The sequence below is a fragment of the Herpailurus yagouaroundi genome, unplaced genomic scaffold, assembly GCF_014898765.1.
Source record: "Herpailurus yagouaroundi ecotype Mexico unplaced genomic scaffold, PumYag 182, whole genome shotgun sequence".
Taxonomy (NCBI): domain Eukaryota; kingdom Metazoa; phylum Chordata; class Mammalia; order Carnivora; family Felidae; genus Herpailurus; species Herpailurus yagouaroundi.
This window is the reverse complement of record NW_024412413.1, coordinates 36,418,904-36,431,013: the sequence shown is the minus strand read 5'-3', so window position 1 is coordinate 36,431,013 and position 12,110 is coordinate 36,418,904. Positions and strand designations below refer to the sequence as shown.

General features: G+C 36.4%; 1 protein-coding gene across 2 annotated transcripts in view; it reads left to right on the top strand.

Moving 5' to 3' along the window:
• TMTC2 (transmembrane O-mannosyltransferase targeting cadherins 2) overlaps positions 1–12,110 on the top strand; it is a 411,733-nt gene that overhangs the window by 332,726 nt on the left and 66,897 nt on the right. For both annotated transcript variants that reach the window (XM_040491302.1, XM_040491301.1), the window contains exon 10: positions 2,855–2,969. In XM_040491302.1, the coding sequence (XP_040347236.1) occupies positions 2,855–2,969 (115 nt within the window). The remainder of the gene's footprint in view (positions 1–2,854; positions 2,970–12,110) is intronic.

The following is a 12,110-nucleotide window of genomic DNA, read 5'->3' as shown; positions in this document are numbered from 1 at the left end:
AAAGAAAGAAAGAAAGAAAGAAAGAAAGAAAGAAAGAAAGAAAGAAAAGAAAAGAAAGAAAGAAAAAGAAAGAGAGATAGATGTGTTTGGCACTGACAGAGCTTGAAAGGCTTTGCCCTTGGGGCTTTGCATCTAAACTGACCTCTTAAACCACCAGTATCATTATCTGCATCACACAAGCTTCTTGCCATTGTCCTCTGTTTCTGTGTGGATAGTGTAGGTATCACGTCCCTCTTTTTTCTCTTTTTCTCTTTGTTTTCCTTTATATAGTTTTTTCTTTTCGGACCGGAGCTAGTGTATCTTATCTTCTTTACCCTCTATAGTCTGGAGTAATGAATTTTACTAAATAACCTTCATTATTCAGTTAATTGTTGTATTTTCCTAACTATTAATACAGAATACATTTCAGAGTTAATAGCTGTCTGGAAAGGGAAAAGAACAATTAATAAATCCCTACATTATCCTTTGTTTAAATATCACATAGTAATTAACATATTTGTTAATGCATTTACTTGGGTGAACATTATTTTTTGAAGGCAGGTGGCAATTAATATTATGTGTTAATTTGAAAAGCCTATAATAAGGGGTGCCTGGGTGGCTCAGTTTGTTAACATCTGACTCTTGATCTTGCTCAGGTTGTGATCTCAGGGTGTGTAGGATCCAGCCCTGTGTCAGGCTCTGTGCTGACAGCAAGGAGCCTGCTTGGGATTTTCTCTCTCTCCCTCTCTGCCCCTTCCAACTCATGTTTCTCTTTCTCTCTGTCTTTGTCTCTGTGTCTGTCTCTCTCTCTCTCAAATAAATATTTTTTAAAAACATTGAAAAGGAAAAAGGAAAAAAAAATACACACCTATAATAAGAGTAACTGAAGAATGGGTTTAGCCTGGTATCCTCTACTAAGACATAAATGATGAGATATTAATAATTTTCAGGATGCCATAGAGTATCTTATTCTTATTTTATTTTGCTGTTTATAAACAGCATATACTTTCAGTTGAACCTCATATCAACACATGTAAAGTTAGTATACACACGAATTTCATAAGTATTGTGTTCTTCTATTTATTTTTTATTTTTTTTTTATTATTTTTTTTTTAATTTTTTTTTCAACGTTTATTTATTTTTGGGACAGAGAGAGACAGAGCATGAACGGGGGAGGGGCAGAGAGAGAGGAAGACACAGAATCGGAAACAGGCTCCAGGCTCTGAGCCATCAGCCCAGAGCCCGACGCGGGGCTCGAACTCACGGACCGCGAGATCGTGACCTGGCTGAAGTCGGACGCTTAACCGACTGCGCCACCCAGGCGCCCCTGTGTTCTTCTATTTATAAATGTAACTGCAGTTGGCTCTTGAACAGCATGGGGGTTAGGGGCGCTGATCACTGCACAGTTGCAAATCTGTGTATAACTCTTGACTCCCCCAAAACTTAACTACTAATAGCCTACTGTTGACTAGAAGCCTTACTGATAACACAGACTGTTAACACCTATTTTGTATGTTATGTATATTATATACTGTATTTTTAGAATAGAGTAATTAAGCTAGAGAAAAAAAGTTGAAATCATAAGGAAGGGAAAATACATTTCTAGTAGTGTACTGTATTTGTCAAAAAACAAAGCAAAAACACAACTACGTATAAGTGGACCCATGTAGTTCAAACCTGTGTATTCAAGGGTCAAATGCATTTATAAATCTGTGTCCTTAATAATCTTCTGACCTAACAATTATGTTTATTTTGAGGCATGAGAAAGGCATAGTATTAGGTGACAAACTAAGAGAGTAATGTACAACTTTCAGTAGAAATACCTGAGAGATGTCTAAGTTCTGATCTTAAAACTTTGTCACTGCATTTTAATAAGTAGGCTTGAAACCATAGGTTTATCTTTACTTACCATTTCTTACCAATTTAAGTTTAGAAATGCTTAAATACAAGCAATATCTGTAGCTTATTATAAATTCTTAAAACAGAAAATGTCCTCTTGTATCTTAAGACCAGTCCTTTTGGGTTAGAAGACTGTTATGCATTGCTGTGGTTTTCTTTTGAAAGGGCCAAACTTTGTCAGATAGGGCCAAACTTCATTACTTGTGCTGTTAATAAATCTCCAGTTATAAAGGAAAAAATCAAAAAGTCAGCCTATTCTCTCTGCTTGCCTATTTACATCCTTAAAATTGGACCCAATTCTTCTTTTTTTTTTTTTTTTTTTGTCCTTAGAATGTGTTTCTGGGATAGTACCCTATATCAATTCTTGAGGTATAGTTTCAAAGAATAGTATGGCTCTATCTGCAATAATTCTAACCTTGCAAAGCAGACTTGAAAGCAATCTCAAAAATGTGAACTTGTTAATATTTATTCCATGTTTAGTAATCAATCTAATTAATAGTGAGTAAATGCTAAATGGACCTTTGTATGTTCCTTCAATAATTGTAGTGCTGCTTGAATATAAGAAATGAATATATCTCAATATAGATAGCCTTGTTTGCACATATGCATAAGAGACAGTAGCTGTTTTAAAGGACTAATAATTAAAATAAATTTAATTCTTTTTTGTAATATATCTTTAAATGTATTCATTTTATTTCTTGGTTCGATAGTCTATACACAATTTTTTTTTTAAGGACAAGAAAAGACCCAACTCTATTAATGTACCAGACTGGTACATTGGGATGTCCTGCAATGAAGGGAAAGGCATATAAAATATAACCAAGTGAAGAGATATAGATGTACAGCATACATAAACCTTAGCTTCAGATCATGTTTACCGCTATTTTTATATTTTCCTCTGTAGCAGCTTTAATGGCTTCACAGGATTAGATTTGTATTTTCCAAGTTGAAGCTCACTTGCTTTTATACTTTACAGGTCAGTTTCTTCTGGAAGAAGCTCGCCTCATAGAAGCAGCTGAGATGGCAAAAAAAGCAGCTGAATTGGACAGCACAGAGTTCGATGTGGTCTTCAGTGCTGCCCACATGCTCAGGTTTGTTTTGCTACTATACCTTAGAAGACCAACTTTGTGGCTTTGGGAAGGCAATTAGGTATACTGATTCACCTGTCATACCGCCTTATTCCACATTCTTGAAGTGAATTGTGCTTTTTACCATGCTAAAATCAGTCAGGTGTATTGTATTCATTAAAGTCCATGTGCACAGTATATGTAGGGCATATAAGCATTCAGAACTCTGAAAAATATTGAGACCCCTTTTCCCATGAAAAGGGAAATTCACGTTCCCTTGTGATTCCCTTCACACTCCCTTCCACATTCCCATGAATGTGGCATGTGAATTTATTTTATTATGTTTGGTGGTGGAGAAGATTGTCAAATATAAATATACCTAAGGCTTATCAAAGTCTCAAAATGGCCCTGAAACAATATATCTTTGTAGACCTTTTAATACTTCTATTTTCAGAAAGATATCATAAAGGATAATTATAATATTAGCAAAGCAATTAAAAGGCAGATCATCAATTTTTGTTGTGAATATAAAAAGAATGTTTAATGCATCCATAAGTGGTGTTTTAGGTTAAAGGAAAATGTTTTTAAGAAACTCAAATGATTTATACAGTTTTTTAAAAAGCAGTATTTGTTCTATTAGCAATATGAATACCCCTTCTCCCACAATTTCACTTAATTAAATACTGCCTGAATTTCACTTAATTAAATCTCTATCTAAATGCTTCATTAGCTGACATTCACACTATGGGCTCTGTGCTTGGTTCTAAGGATAGGTTTATAATCATGTAGATTACTCTCTTACAAGGGAAGAAAAATACCAAAGGAATTCCTTCACATTTGGATGGCTTTAAAACATGGCATTTCAAGAAAAGTAGTTTTGCTTAGTTTTTATTTTGAGATCATTATAGATTTATATACAGGTGTAAGAAATAATATAGAGATCCCCTGTATCATTTATCCAGTTTCCCCAATGGTAATATCATAAAATGATAGTATAATATCAAATGCAGGAAATTGACATTGATACACTCCACTGATCTTACTGAGTTTCTCTAGTTATACTTGTATCCCTGTGTGTATGTGTATGTATGTGTGTGTGTATGTGTGTGTGTATTTATTTATTTCTGTGCCTTTTTTTTTATCACATGTGTACAGGCTTGTGTATCCATCATCATAGTCAAAGTACAGACTATTTCCAATACCTCAAGTATCCCTTGCATTGTCCTTTGAGAACCACTTGGCTTCCTACTTAGCTTTTTATAAGTTTTAAATAAATTCAAAGTCTGAGAGTAAAGAGTGTTCTGTGCGGTCTCAGTTGAATGTACTCACTCCACCTTTAACATTTAGCATTCCTAAAGCTGGTATCTACAAAGAGAAACCAGTATTCAATCAACTGTTGGTATATTTATAAAATAAACTATAGCCAATCTGCAAGAACCTTCAATGCAAGGATAATTTTTAAAGGACACTTCCATTTGCATGACAAGCTTAGGGCTGTTATAGGGAAGGAACTTGTTCTTCATGAATAAAACACCATGCTTTTAGTCACAATAAACCATTTGCAAGGATGGATATGCACAACTTTCTACGGGCTAATTCATCTTAATCATAATAGATACTTTCATCAGTAAGGCATTTTGCTACGTATTAAGTCATTACCTGAAATTCAAAGTCTACCAATTGAAACCCATTATAAGAACATTACAAAAATAACGTCCTTGTTAAATATATCACTCATAACTTTTCCTTAGTTACCATAGTGCCAGAAACCAGTGGAAAATTTTTGTTATACCTTGGTGATGTAGAAATCTTTAGGATTTATTTTTCAGAACCTTCCTTCTAGCTTTCTGCAGTCTGCATTTCTCATTAAGTTGCAGTCAACACCTTCCTAATATTGATTGCAATTATGGACACAGCAACCTGGCTATAGCCTACCCAAATTGGTGGCAGTCCCCATGAATGTTTTTACTCCATTTTTCTGTTTTTCCCCTTTATCAAATTCAACTATTTCTTGAGTACTTACTGTGCAAACTGAATAGCAACCTTTTCCCTTATTAATCAAGAGCACTTAGGACTTTGCTGAAAGGAGTAAGAAAGGCTACTGGTTTTGCCTTGAGCAGCATTATCAAAATCCTTAGCTATCAAGATCTTGCTTATTTAATGTTACATGTAACATTTCCTCTGGTAATGCCAAATTATTGTATATTGAGTTTGGTATTAATTCTTGCCTCAGAGCTCTGTTGTTTTGCTAGGTACTTAGGAGACAAAATTCACAGGGTTTGGTGAAGGAAAAGAGTATAAGGCAGGGTATGAGGGAAAGAGCTGATGTCTCCCTGGTTTGTCTTGGTTGACTGGATTAATGGCTACCGTCCTATCCAAAATCAGCAATTTAGGAAATGTTGTAGTTCAAGGAATGGTTTGAACACATTAATTTAACTTACCTTTCCTTGGCTAATTCCAGTGAAATTGCCCAAAGAGTCCATTAATGAGGAAAAAATGGCTTATCACAAATCCAAAAAAAAAAAAAAAAAAGTTATTCCACCTGGATGAGATTGCGAGAGGGAACGTCCTGGGGCTAACCATCAAGGGACAAATCTTCATCTTATTGGGACCTTCCAGAGGCTTGAAATTTGAGAAATTTCAAACAGACCCATTTCAACTCTCAGTAGTGGATAGTGATCTGTCTGTGTAGAATTAGCACATAGAAAGTTTGAAATATAGGATTTCAAATTGTCAGTTCAGATAAGAATGACAAATCAGATGTATCCAAGTAAAGAGCCCTCATGAAAGCAGTGAGATTTACATTAAACCCAAGAGCCACTTAGGCTATCTATAAATTCCTGCTATTTAGGTGATTCACAAGAACATTATGTGGTATGAAAGAATTAATGCTGTTTACCAAATGTGTAGGCCTTCCACCTTCAATAAACGTAATAGGATTATACTTTTCTGCTTCTTCCAAGTTGAAGACCTTTATGGATCTTATTTGGGTTGTTGAATGTGTGTGGATATGAATATGTCACTTTTGAGCCAAAGCTGTAAGAGTCCAGGCCCTTCCCTTTTCTGACTTGGAAATTGTGGAAATTGATCCTGAAATGACCAGAGGCGGACAGAGCCTCCCTACTCACGTGCACTGAATGAGTGAGTGAGAAATAAACTTTGTTGTCTTACTTCACTGAGATTTAAGGTGTGTTTATATTATCACAGTGTCACCTAACTAGCCTAACTGACACAGAAAATATCTTTGAAAATGAAATAGGTGGTTTGAAAGAGGAACAGTGTGACATTAGAAAAGATTACTGAGAGATTAATAAGATCTCTGAGGTTATAACTGCAGTGGAGGTAATGGGTAATTGTTAGACTGATAATTTATTTTATTATTATATTCTAAGTGTTTTTTATTTTTGAGAGAGAATGAGAGAATGAGAGTGCACAGGATTGTGAGGAGGGGAGGAGCAGAGAGAGAGGCAGAGAGAAAGAGATTCCCAAGCAGGCTGCATACTACATACTGCATAACAGCAAAGAGCCTGATGCAGGGCTTGAACTCACTAATTGTAAGATCATGACCTGATCTGAGATCAGGAGTCAGATGCTTAGCCAACTGAGCCACCCCAGCATCTGATAGACTAATAATTTAAATAGAAGTTACAGGTATCTTTTCAGAACTTAAATCATAAGTACTAAAGACATCAAAATGGTGACCGAAAGGATAAAAGATTGGAGGGTGGATTGAGAACATTATATACATACTCATAATTACACATATGTTAGTATAATTATATGTAGGGTACAGGTATGCATATATACCATATACAGTATATATGTGGCATGTATATAGATGTGATACATAGTCTTATTTGTGTATATATAAAGATGTATAGTTACATGCCATATATGTGTGTGTGTAGTCATGTTTAGCATTTATACATATATGTAGTTTTATTTGGTTTTGTATATATAAATGTTAACATAAATAGAAAATTTCTGAAGGCGAGCATAGAACACATTAGGCATTATCAACAAACAGAAAATTTCCAAGCTAGGATGAAGGCCTCTGTCATCGTATTGAAAGCAAAACTGCCGAAAATAGACCTCCTCCTAAGCTTGTCTTCATGTCTGGGTCACACTTTTTAGTTGCATACTGAAGAATTCTCTCTTGCCAGTTTAAGCAGAAGCAGAATTTATTAGGAGAGTATTCTGTAGCCCACAGGCTCTCTCTTGGGCTTGAGATCACTCTACACAGTCAGAAGTAATGCCCAACCAACTAGCTTTCTCTGGGACTCAGCAACTTTTGCAGTCCCAAGCTCCACCACCATCACCCACAAGGAACCAAGCAGAGCAAGCCCCACGTTCATTAGATGGTCCTCCTAGGTGCAGCCGCCACCCCGTTAGGCTTATTGCTGACCTTGTTTCTCTTGCAGCTGCATCTGATTGGTGAAACCTGAGTCATGGGTTAGACTCTTGGCTACTAGAGAGTTGGAAGAGGAGGCAGTTGGCTTCTGCCTTCTTGGGAAGGTGGGGTCCACATCGTGGCTGATTACCAAATACATTTATAGGGAGGGTGATCACAGATGTCGAGTGGCCTCACATAATGAATATTAACCATATGTGTTGACATTTTTAGTACTTCAAATAAAATGGGAGAAGTACTGGATGCTTCCAGATGAGAGCATTATTAAAAAGGAGATTGGTTATCATCAAAGGAAAATAATCAGAGGAATTTAAAATGCTAGAACTCAGTAGAGTTATATCTAGAGAGTTGTAAGAAGAAAGTATTGAATCAGTTATTCTGTTAGGAGCATTTTGTATGAATGAATTTACTCAGTGTTCTCCTAGAACTAGAAGCTAGAGATGGCACAAAGATACTTGGGAGATACTGGGAGGAAGTCCACAGGCACTAAAAACAAACTTTACCTGATTCACAGCATTCATGGACTCTGGCGGAATTTTTTTGTTTTTTCATCCACTTAACAGAGTAAGGGAAGAACAAAGGTAGCATTTATTTAAGTATGTTCTGTCTGCCTGGTGCTGTATTTTGTGTTTTATATCTGTCACTCTCTTAGTTATAATTGCACATATGTGAAGTAGACAACAATATTCCCATTTGACTTACGAAGATACTGAGGCTTTAAAAGAGCCCATATCTCCCACAGTTGGTAAAGTAAAGCTGGGATTTAAATTTAGTGTATTCTGGCCAAGTATAACTGTTTTTACTGTGTCAGATTAGCTCCCTCATGTCTTTATGACTGGGTGACTATGTAGAGGCTGCGATTCTTGAATTTATTGTTGGAGAAAGGATTTATAGAGTAACAGGTTATCAAATGTGTGAGTCCTAAACAGTAAGACCCTTCCAATATTATTAAATTATCTCTTTATGATAAATTTTCGAAAAGTAGAGTTATAGTTATAGGAGGGAGAACTCCACCTTTGTACTCTCAAAGAGATACTAACTTTTTAGACTGGTACAGTGTCTGACAAAGGACACACTTAAAGCTGCACGAAGCGTGAACTTCTCTTTTTTCCAGGACTAAGGGCCAGGTTGTCGCTGCTCCCTAAGGTAGTAAGGACCTGCACTGTACCAGCTGATTCCCATTGCTTCCCTGATTTCTAATGAGCAGAAGGAGTATTTGAAAAAGAATTGTTGTCTTTAAATTTCTGTACTGGACACAATCTTATATAATTAAATATGTTAAAATTAGAGACTTTAAGTATACTAATTTCTTTATAAATTCCACTAGAAGTGACATAAAATTGAAAAAAAATGTTTATTAATTTATCTTGAGAGAGAAAGAGAGCATGATCAGGGCAAGGGCAGAGAGAGGGGGAGAGACAGAATTTCAGGAAGGCTCTATGCTATCAGCACAGTGCTAGACACGGGGCTCAATCCCACCAACTGTGATATCAGGACCTGAGCTGAAATCAAGAGCCAGCCACTCAACTGACTGAACCATCTAGGCACGCTTAAAGTGAAATTCTTAAGAAAGAAAGGAACCAAATCAAATTATTTCTCAAAGTGGATTGGAAATGTGTACACACACACACACACACACACACACACACACACACACACACACACACATTGGAGATATATTTTTTTCAAAGCTCTCTTAGGCCTTTCGTCTTTAATACTTCCAAAATTACCAAAGACCCCTTGAAAAGTCATTGGATTCTTCAATTATAAATTGTACTTTATTGCCAACTTTTGGTCCAGAGGGGGTTTATTTCAACTAGGTTGTAATGGGTTGTAAGGTCTTTAAAGCAAAGGGCAGTGGCAGATGAGGTTGAAGGTTGCATCTTCCAACCGAGTGCCTCTCCAACATGAATGTGCATGTGAATCACCTGGGGATCTTGTTAAAATGCACGTTCTGATTTAGTATGTTTGGATGGTGCCTGAGGTTTTACATTTCTAACAAGTCCCAGGTGATACTTAACGATGTTGGTTCTCAGATCACCCCTGCAAGCAAGTTCTATCTTGCCTGTCTTCTTTCCATCCTCCCAACTCCTTCTCCCCACCCAAGCTTTATGAATTGAACATAAGTAGTTATTTACTATATATGCATATTATAACTGACATTGCCAATAAACATTTCCTCCCTTTTAATATCTCCAGTACATTTTGTTTTATAATCTTTTCAGACATAGGCTTAACCTGTCCTTCGCAGCCCTGAAAGATCTGAGGTCATGAAAGAATAAACTCAGACTCTCAAGGGGCATCAAGAAGTTTCTAATTCAGGAATCTTTTGTGAAATTATACCATCAGCCTCGCCTTTTCCTTGATTATTGCTACATGTCTGCTTTACCTCACCATCTTTTATGTTTAGAACCAAGATGGATGTCAACAGATCACGTAGCCTATTTTTGATGTCTTGACAGAGAACTTTTCATTTAAGGTGATTTGATGGTTATAAGCAATATCTTCTAGGAGTTCTATTAGAAGGATCTTTTCTGCTTCATTGTTGGTATATATGTGTGACTCTGGTTTTGCCCTTTTAAGATTTTCCACACACTTTTATGTCTTTGTTTACTTCAGTTCTACTTCTATTCCTATTATACAACTTATCAATTACAATTAAAATTTAGTGCTGCTTTGAGTAACTTAAGTCACACTTCAGTTTATCGGTTGGCAAGAACCCAGGAAAACTCAGCTACTGTTTCATTTTACTTTGATGATGTGAGAACAAACAGTTCTCTAGTGTAGAAGGAGAAGGAGTGAGGGGCCTGGGTAGCTTAGTCAGTTAAGGGCCCGACTCTTGGTTTTGGCTCAGGTCATGATCTCATGGTTTGTGGTTTTGAGCCTGCCATCGGACTCTGTGCTGACAGTGTGAAGCCTGCTTGGGATTTCTCTCTCTCTCTTTTCTCTCTCTCTCTCTCACCCTCTGCCCCTCCCTGGCTTTCTCTCTCTCTCAAAAAATAAATAAAAATAAAGATAAGAAAAGAAGATGGAGGAGATGATTCCTCCTCAAGTTATCCTTGAGAATAATCACCAAGACTTTAATAAAATATTATCTTTTGTATGAGTCAAACAGTGAATATTATCCATGTTAAGTAATTTTTAATTTAAAATTGACAGTTCACAGCTACTAATAATCAGTGTTCTAAATGTTATTAAAGTTTTTTTATAATTTAAAGGAAGTAATTTTAAATTTAGCAACCTTTAATTTTATAATTCTCACAGAATACATACAAATGTAGGCAGTTAGAAATGATTCTCTTAATCAGATTCCTTTTAAACATTCACGGAGTATATTAAGTTGTTATTTCATAACGTAATTGACTCCCACATTTTTTTAATATATCTTTTCTTTTAAGAATATTGGGCCATAGGGGAACCTTGGTGGCTCAGTCATTTGAGCATCTGACTTGATTTCGGCTCAGGTCATGATCTCAGGGTCATGGGATCGAGTCCTGCGTACGGCTCTGTGCTGAACGTGGAACATGCTTAAGTTTCTTTTTCTCTCTTCCTCTCTCTCTCCCCACCCATACTGCAGCCCCTCTGCCCAGCTTACATGCTTGCTCTCTCTCTCTCTAAAATAAAAAAAATAAAAAAAATAAAAATAATAATATTGGGCCATAAACCTGTGTTCCAAAAGATACTTTTCTATTATAACACTAGGGAGGGGAGTCAGATACATGAAATATATTTCTATATTGTTTAATAGATACAGGTTTCATAGTCCCATGTACAAAATGGAATTCTTTAGTAATCAAATAATGACATTTGTTTCTGACTTTCATTACTTTTTGTGTTCACTCTGAACCCACCTTTTCACAGATGGCAAAAAAATAAATTTTAAAAGATAGCCCAATCCAGTGAGTTTTTGGGAATTAAGGTTTACTTCATAGTCCAGTTTACAAATACCATCTAGGCTTTTTTTTTTTTTTTACTTCCTTACCTTTTCTGGCCCTGAGGGACCACAGATAATATTGAAGAGGGGAAGGGCTCTACATATATGATTGTCAGGAGTTGGCAGTGAGATAGGAGCCTCATCTGAATCTCCAGCTGATAAATCTATTATTGGCATAGATGATAAGGGACATAACTTTTCTTATGTTAATGTTAATTCTTAGGGGTGTCATGTTAGATGGGGGTAGTCACCCACTGGGACCCAGTGTAGCTTCCTGGTATGAATGATTTTTATTACTCCTCATCTCATTTCTGGCTTTATAAAGTCTGTTGTGGTTAAAAACTCAAGGATGTGTACATCTGGCCTGGGAGATTTCTTGGGAGAGCCACTGCTTTTCCTCTTTACCTACCTTCTGAGTCTTCTACTTGGACACGTGGGGAACTTCTGATTGCCCTCCATATGTAATTGCAACCCTTCTCTAAAAATGGGAGATTGTGGGGGTAGGGAAGTGAATATCCAACACAGTTCTCACTTTTCCTCATTCCCCCTTTCTTCGCCTTTCCCCTGAGTTCCTCCTCTTCCCCCTTCTTGAGGTATATGAAGCAAAACAGAATGGTGCATTTCATTCTGTTCTTAACAACTGTCATGTGCTCCATTTGGTCTGGTGAAGTTCACTTCTATCAGTATGGAAGACGGAGATGGAAGGAAGTAAACCTATAATTGCAAATGTCCTCCGTATTCTCCCCTTTTCAAATCTCATCTCTTACACTTAAATCATGTCTTTTAAACAGTATAATCAAAAAGCATATCTTCTTCCTTT